The sequence below is a fragment of the Zingiber officinale genome, chromosome 5A, assembly GCF_018446385.1.
Source record: "Zingiber officinale cultivar Zhangliang chromosome 5A, Zo_v1.1, whole genome shotgun sequence".
NCBI classification, from domain to species: Eukaryota; Viridiplantae; Streptophyta; class Magnoliopsida; order Zingiberales; family Zingiberaceae; genus Zingiber; species Zingiber officinale.
Window position 1 is genome coordinate 138,508,353 of NC_055994.1, and position 11,445 is coordinate 138,519,797.

Sequence of the window (11,445 nt, forward strand, 5' to 3'; positions counted from 1 at the left end):
AAGACGGTGGCGATTTACCACTATTCTCCGTGTTCTTCATGAAATACAAAAAAACTTGACAAAAAAAAACAAGTCTATCCTATGATTTATGTTCAAGAGTTTTCAATGATCAAAGATGATTTTATACTAGCAAAACCTAATCTAACATTAAAACAACAAATTGACAAAAAAAAAAAATCCTAACTTTATTACCATGAAAATAATGAAACATAACTTTGATACCAATTGATGGAAATTAAAATTCCTTAGTCCACATGAATTCAAGAAATTCGGAATGAAATATACAATCCTAAGCATGAGATCTAGTTTCATTAGAAAGCATGTCATAACATAATTATATGCAGCAAGCATGTCATAACATAATTCTATGCAGCAACGATAATGAAACCTGATTGTAATAAAAAAAATCATTGTCGTATAGCATCGTCTTCTTGATCTCGAGATTCTATAGGAGACGCCTTCCGAAGGAGTTAGGGAGACAACACCGAAAAAATCTCGCCAATGGAGAATGAAGAGTTATGTCAAATGCCCTAATCCAACAAAAACCAATTCTTTATATAGAAGATCCGGTCTGTTATCATTCCATAGATAATAATAAAACGGACTAAAAAATTCTACACATCTAACTCACATCTAATAATCCGAAACCAAATAAACCAAAATTAGATCACTTAAACAGGTTCAATTCCTATTCACATATTCAAATTACAAGTATGCCCCAACACGTAATTCTCCTTTTGTTATTTATATGACCCAAAATATTTAGACGAATGATAGCTTTCTCAAGAAGCTCAACGATAGGAGTATATAAACAATATTTGTTTTGTTAGAAAGGAACAACCGATCAGTGTCAAATGGTAGTTTGGCTTTTAAATGCCCTTTCTTCGAGGGCATGTTCTTCTGTTGTGTCCTTTTCCAAAGCAAAACTTACATGAATACGTTCTTTTAGAGATAACAACCAGTGGGCTTTCAGCGAAAGAATATCTGGCTTCGATGCATGTTCTACGATTATGTCCACTTCGGCCACATAATTTACAGTGTCGCAACACATTGTGACTCTTTTCCTGTGTTTCTGAATCCAATTTTGATCTACCACAAGTACGACGATTGTGGCCTCTTCCACCACAATTGCTGCATCTGAATGGCATTGGACCTGAATTTTCCCTTAAAATCGAGCAATAATGTCTCCGGTGCCCTTGCTCCCCACAGTTACTGCAGTAAAACTTCACTCCTGCATGCCGTGAAAGACTATCACAGGGAATATAAGAAGAATTCCACACAATATGTAGGCGTGCAATTAGCTACCAACATTTTGAAATTACAATGAATCAGTGGAAATTCATGTTACTGGTTTCGGTTATTTCTATAGTCATTTCGTTCCAATTTAACATTAAGCTAAATTTCTAATCAATTTTTTGTAAGAAGAAAGCTGTTCTAAAATAAATAAATAATCAATTTAATACAGGATTGTATTATTACAATTACAGTCAATTTTTTTGTGAAATAGGGGCTCTTCCTGTGTGCTACATCGACTTTAGAGAGTAGGAATAGTCTCTGTTTCTTCTTCAATCCTAGCACTTAGGGACAGTTCACATTTTTTCTTCTTCATCATCACATTCTATTAAATTTGTGAGCTGCATATGCACCGCCAGAAAGTCAATGAAGACATCAACCGAGAGAGAAGACATGAACGGAGACAAAAAAAAGGTCTTATTCTCAATTTCCTGTCCCTGGGAAACTATCGAGTCGTTCTATTCATTTTTAGTTAAGACCTAAATAATATAGCTATTTTGATCTCACTTTATTATGTCCAACACAAAGGGTTGAGCTGTATTCTCTACCTTTCCTCTAAGATCCTCAAGTACTTTCCCTCAATCTATCGAACACAGTTTTATTCACTACTTCAAGGACAAGCCCACTCGAGAGATTAGTTCTTCTCTCTTCATTGATGTTTCATTTCATCCTCTCTCCCTATCATCTCTCTTTGTCAAACTATGTATTTGAGACCAAAAGGGAGATCATTGCATCCATCAACTATTTTCAGAGTTTTGCTAATTTGAGGTAGAAGGGATCTTTCAATATATACTTCATTAATTCAAGTTTTGTTTCACTTCATGCAAATTCATTTCGTTGTCATCATATCCGAGTCTATATTTTCTACTTTATGTAAACTGAGCATATATATTATCTATGCTCCAACCTAAGGGATAGTGTTATAGACGTTGGGTTAATAAGGTTATTTAGTACAACACTAGTATTCTAGATTTAGGCTTGTGTCCTTAGTGCCATATATATCCATGTGTTTTCCCTTTACAATGTAGGCAACAAAATATTTTCCTTTTCCCAAACTTAAACAGTATACTTTGGCAACAAAAGGTAAAATCATCGCATCGACGGCCCCTCCAGGTGGCCCCCCACTATCTAGAAGAGAGGTAAATCAAGGGGGCTTCGTCCAGCAACAACAATGCATGCAAAGAGGGGTTGAGGCAACCAGTGGGGCATTCCACGCCAGTTGGAAATCGACCCTATTGGCAGCAATACCCTTGCATGAACCAACTTCAACAGTATACTTGATCTCAATCGATGTTGCAAGAGAAGACAAAGGATGCAACTGGTGACAATCTGATGTGGACGCCGAGGTGGACGCCTTCGCTGAACATCGCTATAGTTGAGAGCAAATTAATTACTACCTAATTAGCTATTAGAAATAAATTAGCTATTGCCTAATTAGTAGAAAATAAATAATAACCTAATTTAACTATTCCTATAGTAGAAAACAAATAATGGCCTAATTAGATTTTCTATTTTTGATTCTTTGTTTTCCTTTATGGTTGGTCTCTCCTAATCTTGTCATGTTTGACTCCTTATATAAGGAGTGTCATTATTAATAAAGGAGGGGAGAAAAATTAAGCAATTAGGACTCTGTCTAGGACGAGTCTTCCCCCTTGAGTGATTTGGACTCTGTCTAGGACGAGTCTTTTTCCTCCTCCCTTCCCCCCTTACGTGTTGCATGACCAAGTACGGATCCGGATCTCAACTTGTGACTCGATCCTATACTCGGGACCATATCAACTTAGTATCAGAGCCGGTCATGGGTGACACGGATCCTATCACATCCAAACTCAAGGTCTTCATGAAAAGATTGATCTCACAACAACAAGTTTTCATGGAGCAGATCGCTCCCGCCAGCAAGGACTAGAGGAGCAGATTGCCGAGATTTCCTGTACTGTTCAAGATGCTAGACGACGACCTTTGCACACTGCAGACAACCCTACCAGCGCAGAGTATGACCCTTCTAAAGGCTCAGAGGTCAGACCTGAACTGCCAACCAGCGACACCATGGCTCCGCGATACTCAAAGATGGAGTTCCCCACCTATTCTGGAGAAGGGGATCCATTGAGCTGGTTAAAAGGTACGAAAAATTCTTTACCAACCAAAGGACCACAGAGGCTGGCAAGGTTGGCCTTGCTGCCTTCCACTTGGTAGGAGAAGCCTAACTTTGGTTTGATCAGGTAGAGCAAGAAGAGCCAGAGATGACTTGGAAGCAGTTCAAAGACCACTGTCAAATCCGCTTTGGCGCGCCCCTAAGCAACAACCCTTTAGGAGAGCTAGCAAATCTGAAGCAGACATGCTCTGTAGAAGACTACCAGCGCCAATTTCAATCTCACCTCGCTCGGACCTCGGACCTCCGACCACAACAACAAGTTGACTTATTCACTGCAGGGCTAGTCGAAGATCTCCGTATCGACATCGAACTGCAGAAGCCTAAAAACCTAGGCATTGCAATGAATATGGCCAGGGCACTAAAACGGAAGCAGTGCTTCCATCAAGGTGAGGGGCTGCTGCGCACGAATTGGGGGTGGGACCACAACCAAGCTCAACACCAACAGTGGAGGCTCTCCTATGGCGAAGACCAGGACCCCGGACATCAGCAAGGAGACTCCACCTGTTTCATTTTTCAAGTGTCTGACTCGCGCCAAGATGGCAGAATGGAGAGCCAAGGGTCTTTGTTTTAACTGTGATGAATCCTACTCCACGGGTCACAAGTGTAAATGTCTGTTTTGGATTGAAGTGTCTGATGATGACAAGGAAGGTGAGGAAGAAGGGGAAGTGAATTCAGAAATTTCCCTTCATGCTATTAGTGGCGTTATACCCCGCTTTCGAGCTTGGGGACAAGCTCAATATCGAGGAGGGGAGTGATGATGTGGACGCCAAGGTGGACACCTTTGCTGAACATCGCTATAGTTGGAAGCAAATTAATTACTACCTAATTAGCTATTAGAAATAAATTAGCTATTGCCTAATTAGTAGAAAATAAATAATGACCTAATTTAACTACTACTATAGTAGAAAACAAATAATGACCTAATTAGCTTTTCTATTTTTGATTCCTTGTTTACCTTTATGGTTGATCTTTCCTAATCTTGTCATGTTTGACTCCTTATATAAGGAGTGTCATTATTAATAAAGGAGGGGAGAAAAATTGAGCAATTAGGACTCTGTCTAGGACTAGTCTTCCCCCTTGAGTGATTTGGATTCTGTCTAAGACGAGTCTTTTTCCTCCTCCCTTCCCCCCTTACGTGTTGCATGACCAAGTACGGATTCGGATCTCAACCTGTGACTCAATCCTATACTCGGGACCATATCACAATCTCAATCAGCTATCTCAATCGTTTCATCCTAGTAAACAGTAGGGCACAACCTCCACTATTAATACCAATCTTTATTGATAGTGTGGCTTGTGGTTCAACTGTCTAAGAAAAACAGGCAAGCAATCATTTATTCCACATTTTTTTCTCCATCTCTCTAAGCTAGTATACATCTTCAGTTATAAATCACACCTTACTGCAAAATCGACTTCCTGATTAACTCATTCTTACTCATGTTTTATATCGATAACTCAATAAGTAATGATTGTTTTGTTTGTTGGAGACATTATGAACAGAACTGTGTAATTGAATAGCTAGCCTATTCCATCGAAATCTGTAGGTAATTACATAAATACCAGCAACATTTTGAATGTTCCATGATATAAAATGTCATAGATGTTGTATACGCTTAACCTGATTTGATTAGTGGAAAAACTAACCTTTCATAGCTATACTTCTCTTGGCCCGATTCTCTGGATTGTTGAAGAACACTTTCATAGCTTCAGAAGCCTGCTTCCTTGCTTCAGGAGTTCCTTTTGTTTTCTAAAGACGCAGATTTAAGACAAAGGAAATGAATTGGTAACAGTGCAAATCTAGTCCTTCATGTGCACACTATAGAGTTTACGATAACTGATAACTCTGATGCGAGATAAGTTATTACCTTAATTGCAGCAACCCTTTGAGCATGCAGCTTAGGGTCTTGGTGTATAATCTTCATTCGCTTACTAAAAAGTCCTGTTTTAGCATTAAGACTCTGCAACCAATGGAATTTAATAATAAGCAAGAAATACAATAAAAAAAAAAAAAAAAAAGAGGTTGTTTAAACAGCAGCCACGAACAAGAAATTTGATGGATAACCAAGGTTTAGAAACACATGTCCGAACAAGTAAGGATGCATCAATTAACAAATTAACTGGTACCAACAGGATCAATTGAAGCCAACTAGCAGGCACTCATCAGAGCTTGAACAGCAATCGAAATACTTCAGGCAGTAATTAGCTAGTCCCTGGAAATTATTTATCTCGACAATGGATAATACATTGTCTACAGTTATTTAAACTTCATTTCAGAAGACAAGATAATACAAGAAATAGAAGGGATAGTAAAGACACAGCAAATTGACGATATTATATGACATCAAAGGTCATTTATTCATATGTTATACTAGTTGACTAGTTGTACTAATTTATGAGAATTTAATCTTGTAGATGGAAGAACATCCAGAATGAGAAAAATCAAAACCAAATAACAAGAATTGGCACTTGATTTCCAAAATAAAGGCAAACTACAAATAATAAAATCAGAAAGATAATTTTACTCGTAATGATCTGCTGATCTTTAAGCTGACTTCAGGTGATGGTGACTGGTATGTTCGTTTAGATTTTCTTGCCACATTGACCTTTATGTCTAATTTGTCAACTTCATCATCTTCCTTCACTCTCAAAGGGGAGCTGCATAAATAAAAGACATGTTTCAGAAAACTGTAATCGTCGTATTTTGTGGTAAAGCAGCAACTCTGGTACATTTCAATCCCTAGGTAAAATCAACATAGCCAATCCAAAGTAGTTGTGAGCTATGTCTGATTGGTGTCATTGAAGCAAATCTGGTACGTTTAATGCACTCAACTTACCAACCAATAGAGTCAACCAAATTCGATGTTGTGACCATCACTATTCAATGACCTTGTACCCTATACTTAAAGCAAGGCTTGGATGTGGAACTTAACAGGCGAAAAGTAAAATACTAAACATAGTTCATCACAAGTAATGTGATTATAGGGATTTTCAAGGCAAAGCATAAGTTGTATTGCGAGGAGCATTACCTAGATCGAGCTTTCTCCCAAGGTTGCTCATCAATAGACTCTTCCCATATCACACAATCCCCAAAGCAATGCTTGCAGATTCTAATTCCCTGCATCACATAAGATATTGTCAAGGCTCCAGACATGATTGGTTGTGTAATATGAACTAAAAGTTTGTGGCTTTAAATTGGGTGAATGTGACGTCACGTTAATATGCAGTAAAACACAGAAATGACATCTATAAATAAGAAAATTGTAATTATAAGATTTCTGGTCAATACAATTGAAGTTCTACATACCACAAAAAGACTTATGTAAGAAGAACTAAGAAGATGGAAAAAAAAATCCAACTGTAGTAATACTAATACAATTGATAACAAAATTGTAACATAGTCAAAATAGTTCAAGCAAAGAACTTCAGGTCTTTTATCTCTAGCACTGTAAATATGTATGGCACTGTAAATATTTTCCATACTAAATACAACTAAAAGTGAATTATGCTAACAAAAAAACTACAGATGGAAAGAAGCAGCAGTCACCTTCCCATTGCATTGGGAACAATCCAACCTTGACCTCTCTATATCACACTCTGTGCATGGTGTGTAACCCCTCCCCCTACAACTAGGGCATGGCAACTCCCTGATGTATTGCCCATTTGGACCAAACCAGGACCTAAGTTTTTGTGTACCAGGATTAACATTCCTGAAGAAACAAATTTAGATCAGCATGAAAGAAAACAACTAGCATACACTCCTGGAGCAAAACAGAAAAATTGTAAAGAAACACTTTAGATATAATATCATGAGATTTATCAAATATTTTGCAGCTCTGGAAATCTTTTGGATGTTAATACCAACTGGTTACTATTGAAATATTGGGTAAAATCGATGCAATTGGTCTGTGTTTAAAATAAATTGAGAACTGATTTTTATGCTCAGTTAGATCCTCTCCACAATTAAGTTTTGCTGTGCTGACACAATTAAATTTCTACTGACATACTCCAAGATTGTTAATTTATCATTTTGCTTTCCAATTCTGTACATCACTTGTTTCACTTGTATATTTTATTCTGCCCGAGAAATTTGCGTAATTTTTCAGAAGCCCTGATAAAAATCCACAAAAAAATTGAGCAAAGCAACAGAACTACAAAAAAGAATGGCGAACCTTGGCACCGGGTCGACATCTATTCCCAACAATTCTCGTGACGGATCATAATCCAGCTGCAAGAACCGGACTGAAGAATATAAGAAAATTAAATGGATTTTTTTTTATAAAAAAAATGCAATTTTATATCAACGGTGCCTACCGGAGGGGAATCTTGGTCCATGGAAGACGGTCTTCGCCAGCGGAGCAGAAAGCTGACCATTGGATTGGGCCAGAGAAAGGCAGGGACACACCTCTCATTCTTCTTCTGCTTCCATCTCTCTGGTGGAAGGAGCATCGAGATACGAAGTGACACAAAGTGCTTCGACGACAACATTGTCAGTGACATATGAGCAAAATAGAGAACTTTGTTCCTCCTAAGGAAGAGGGAAAGAAAGGCAGGTAACAAGGGTAAAGGAAAGAAAGGGAGAGGAAACGAATTCCTTTGAGAAGTTTATTTGGACGGAAGCGAGGAATGGAGGGAGGAGGAGGAGCGTCAGACATCCACCCAACCTGCCGGCGGAGACGACTGGACCGACCCTACCGTCCTCTGCACCCGTTTCATTCGCACCTACAAGACGCTGATAGAGGAAGACATGGGCGCCCCTGTGCTTCTCAGTATCTTCACAAGCTTCGACAGCTTCGCCGAACAGACGCGGGGCGCCGCAGGCACTCACCGGAGCAGATGAACCCGGCGAGGGAGTGGGGCTCGCCAAAACCAATCTGGTCGTCTTAGGCGACCGCCTCTGTCCTGGTCAGCGGCGACGAAGATGAGGGAATCGAAGTCCTGATTTGGGATTGGGAGCTACGACTTGGGGGCGAAGGGGGTGCCACCGAGGAGATCGCTCGAGATCTTGTAAGTATCGGCGGTGGCAATTGGAGCCGGCGTGGCCGCAGAGCATTTCGGCCGACGTATTATCCACTTCTCGAGTTTCTCTTCTTCCCTTCCTCAATAAAACAGATTTTTTTTTTAGAAAAAATATTTCACCTTCAAATTGGTCTCCTCTCCTCTCACACTTCATTTACGTTTTTTTCTAAGGCATTTTATTCAGGTAAAAAAACATTTTTTGGCTTTTAATTTTATGATAAGTACAAAATTTAAAATTTTAGAATATTTTTTTTTTCAAAAAAAAAACATACTAGTGGGCTAATGGAGATTTTCCCAAATCTCGTTGAGCCAATATTCAATTGGTAAAATGGTACAAATGGGTAAACTAATTTCCATTTGCATTAACTCTACCAAGAACAACTTTAGCACAATGTTTCAAACTTGTCATTTGATCAAAAGAATTTATCTAAACAATTTCACTGGGATTGCTGTACCTTCTTGTGCGGGAATTGTAGCCCAAATGACATTTTGCAGCTTCGAATTTTAGTCAATGGTAGAATGATCCGGTTGTTCAGCTATCGACGACCAACTTGTATGCACCTGGTCCGAGACCACGTCGCCGGCGGCGGAATTAGAGGTTAAACGCGTCTCAATTCGGATTCCTGTCGCCTTTGCTGTTTGCGGCGCTCCTTCTCGCGCATGGAGTTCTGCTTCTCGAGCTTCCAGTTCGCATGGCATCGAGCGATGAAGAGGTCGGCCTTGTTGTCCACGTCCGGGCTCGGGCAGGACACCGCCACGGTCTCTCTTTCCTTCAGTTTCATCGCTTGTCCTTCGATGACTCTCCTGTTGAGGTCGTGGTTAGCCGCCACCTCCTCGTCGGCGACGGTTTGATGGGAATGAGAAGGCCTTCGCGGAGGCGGAGACCGCGGAGGTATCGGCGACATGGAAGACGAAGCCTGGAGAGTGGGCTTCGAAAGATTGGATTTTTCTAGCCGTGATGGCGGAGCAGGAGGCGGCGACAGAGGTGACTCGTAAAGATAGACCTTTTCCTTTCCCTTATGATGCCAGTTAAGAGACGGAGGAGCTGGCGCCGGAACTGGCGGTTGTATCGCTGGCTGTGTGGATTGTTGTTCTGGCGGCGGAGGCATCGGCGGCGGCGGCGGAGGTGCTGCTGACTCTGAGTGGATCTGCCGGGCCTTGTTTCCCCCTTTCTTTTGGTAGAAGAGGTGGTGGAAGACCGAGGAGGGAAGAGGAGGGGGTGGCGGCGCAGCGGAGGAGGCAGGTTCCGCCGATACAAGTGCTGTGTCGTTGGAAGATTTCTTCGTCTTGTTTCCTTTCTTCTTCGGATACAACAAAGCTATAGCTGCAGCGATGTCCTTCGCTCCGCCGCTTCTTCGCTTCTTATGGTTCGTCTTCTCCGCCAATTCCTCCTCCTCTTCTGCTTCCTCCTGATGCTCAGGCGGAGACGGCGAGGGGTCCAGCGGCGACGTAGGAGGCTTTTCAACAAGAACATTAGGATTTTGTTCTACCTCCCACTGTGGAACATCGCCTACGCTTCTCCTCCTCTGATGCCGCGACTTCGCCGGTGCTGGCAGCGGAATGTCGGTCGTCTTTGGCTCGCATTTTGCATTTTGTCCCACGTCCCTCTCCCGAAACTTCTCAATGCTCCTCCTCCTCGGCTGGCGTTGCCTCGGAGTCGGAGACGGCGACGACGACAACGAATGGTTGTTCTCCTGCCCAAAGATCTCATTTTTCTCCACCTCCTTTTCCTCAGCAACCTTCTCAGCTCTCCTCCGCCTCGTCATCCGCGATTGGCGTTGAGGAGGCTGTGGCGGCGAGGGCGGATGGGGGGCTTCTGGTTCAAAGATCTCACCCTTCTTCACCTGCCCCTCGGGAAGTTCGTATAACGCCCTACTTTCCATCAACCTCTGCGTCGGCGGCGGCAGACTGAACGGAGATCTAGATCTCGCGAGAGGGCTACTTCGCTCAGCATATGCGTCCACGCCAATCATTTTTGCCTCGGAATCCCCAAGCCTTTCCCTTTCCCACACGCCAGACTCCGATCCCTGCCGATAATGCTGCACGTCACTGTAGAAACGCCACTCCTCGGCGGCGGCATCCAGCGTTGGCCTCGGAACAGGGTAGGAACCGCCGCCACTACGCATCCGAAGGCCTCCCGCCTCCGGAGCGGCCTCTCCAAGGTGGGGGTAGCTAGAGTGGGCTCGGCGCCAGTCTCCGTGGTCCACCTGGCGGGGAAGCCTGTCGCCGTCGTCGGTGCCGTGGCGGCGGCTGAGCACGCCACAGAGAATGGCGAAGAGGACCAAGAGGATGTTGAGGGTGTCCCAGCCGTTCCTGATGGCGAAGGGGCGGAAGCCGCGGAAGGAGGAGGGGAGGACGAGGAGAATGAGAAGGGAGAAGAGAAGAATAAGGGCCCATGGCCGGAATCCAACAGGTGCAGCAGTAGCAGCAGCAGAAGAAGAAGAGGACGATTCTCTTTCCCTATCCATTTTGAAGGAGGAGGACAAAGATTAGGATTTTCTTCTTCTTTTATCCTTTTTCTTCTTTCTACTTTGCTCTCTGCTTCGCTACTGTCTGCTGCTTAAAACTTGTTTGCTTGCTTTGTTCTGCTGGCTTTGTGGCTTTTACTTTGTGCGATGCTCGTGCTTTTATAGCCAGCTTATTATTATTATTATTAGTCAGAAAAATCCAATTGAAAATCTCATTAAAAAGTTTCAGATATTGAGTCCCTTGGCAACAGTGCGAAGGTAAGGGACCGATGTCCTCACGCAATGTCCAATGGATTACACAATGTCGATGGACACATGAAAATAAATTTCTTCCACCCTAGTTAACTAAGCTAACTCTCTAGTTATCTTCCTTATCTTTCTTTGTTAAAATATGAAGACGGATTAAAAAAATAGTTGAGATAAGTATAATTATTTTTTATTAAAAAATATAAAAGAATAATATTTTTAATGGAATGTCTAATTAATTATAAGATTGATAAATTTATTATAATAAGA

The 11,445-nt window shown here is 41.8% G+C and overlaps 2 protein-coding genes across 2 annotated transcripts; both read right to left on the reverse strand.

The window, feature by feature from the left end:
• Window positions 1-652: 652 nt before the first annotated feature.
• Window positions 653-8,588, reverse strand: LOC121982073. Its single transcript, XM_042534951.1, has 8 exons — window positions 7,757-8,588; window positions 7,615-7,670; window positions 6,990-7,152; window positions 6,472-6,560; window positions 5,968-6,100; window positions 5,311-5,403; window positions 5,090-5,192; window positions 653-1,231 (listed from the first exon to the last, which is right to left on the reverse strand). The coding sequence occupies exons 1-8, from the start codon at window positions 7,940-7,942 to the stop codon at window positions 870-872; spliced, it is 1,185 nt and encodes a 394-aa protein (XP_042390885.1). The 5' UTR covers window positions 7,943-8,588; the 3' UTR covers window positions 653-869.
• Window positions 8,589-9,060: 472 nt separating this feature from the next.
• Window positions 9,061-10,929, reverse strand: LOC121980079 (proteoglycan 4-like). The gene has a single exon (XM_042532046.1). It carries the CDS (start codon window positions 10,927-10,929, stop codon window positions 9,061-9,063), a length of 1,869 nt encoding a protein of 622 aa, XP_042387980.1.
• Window positions 10,930-11,445: the final 516 nt, after the last annotated feature.

What these genes read in the sequence shown, in the direction of transcription:
- LOC121982073 (XM_042534951.1), bottom strand. Translation starts at nt 7,942, where the DNA reads ATGTCACTGACAATGTTGTCGTCGAAGCACTTTGTGTCACTTCGTATC. An exon ending in TGGACCAAGATTCCCCTCCG is followed by an intron (nt 7,671 to 7,756) that starts GTAGGCACCGTT and finishes CGGTTCTTGCAG; the next exon opens with CTGGATTATGATCCGTCACG. An exon ending in AGATCAGCAGATCATTACGA is followed by an intron (nt 5,404 to 5,967) that starts GTAAAATTATCT and finishes CATTGGTTGCAG; the next exon opens with AGTCTTAATGCTAAAACAGG.
- LOC121980079 (XM_042532046.1), bottom strand. Translation starts at nt 10,929, where the DNA reads ATGGATAGGGAAAGAGAATCGTCCTCTTCTTCTTCTGCTGCTGCTACT.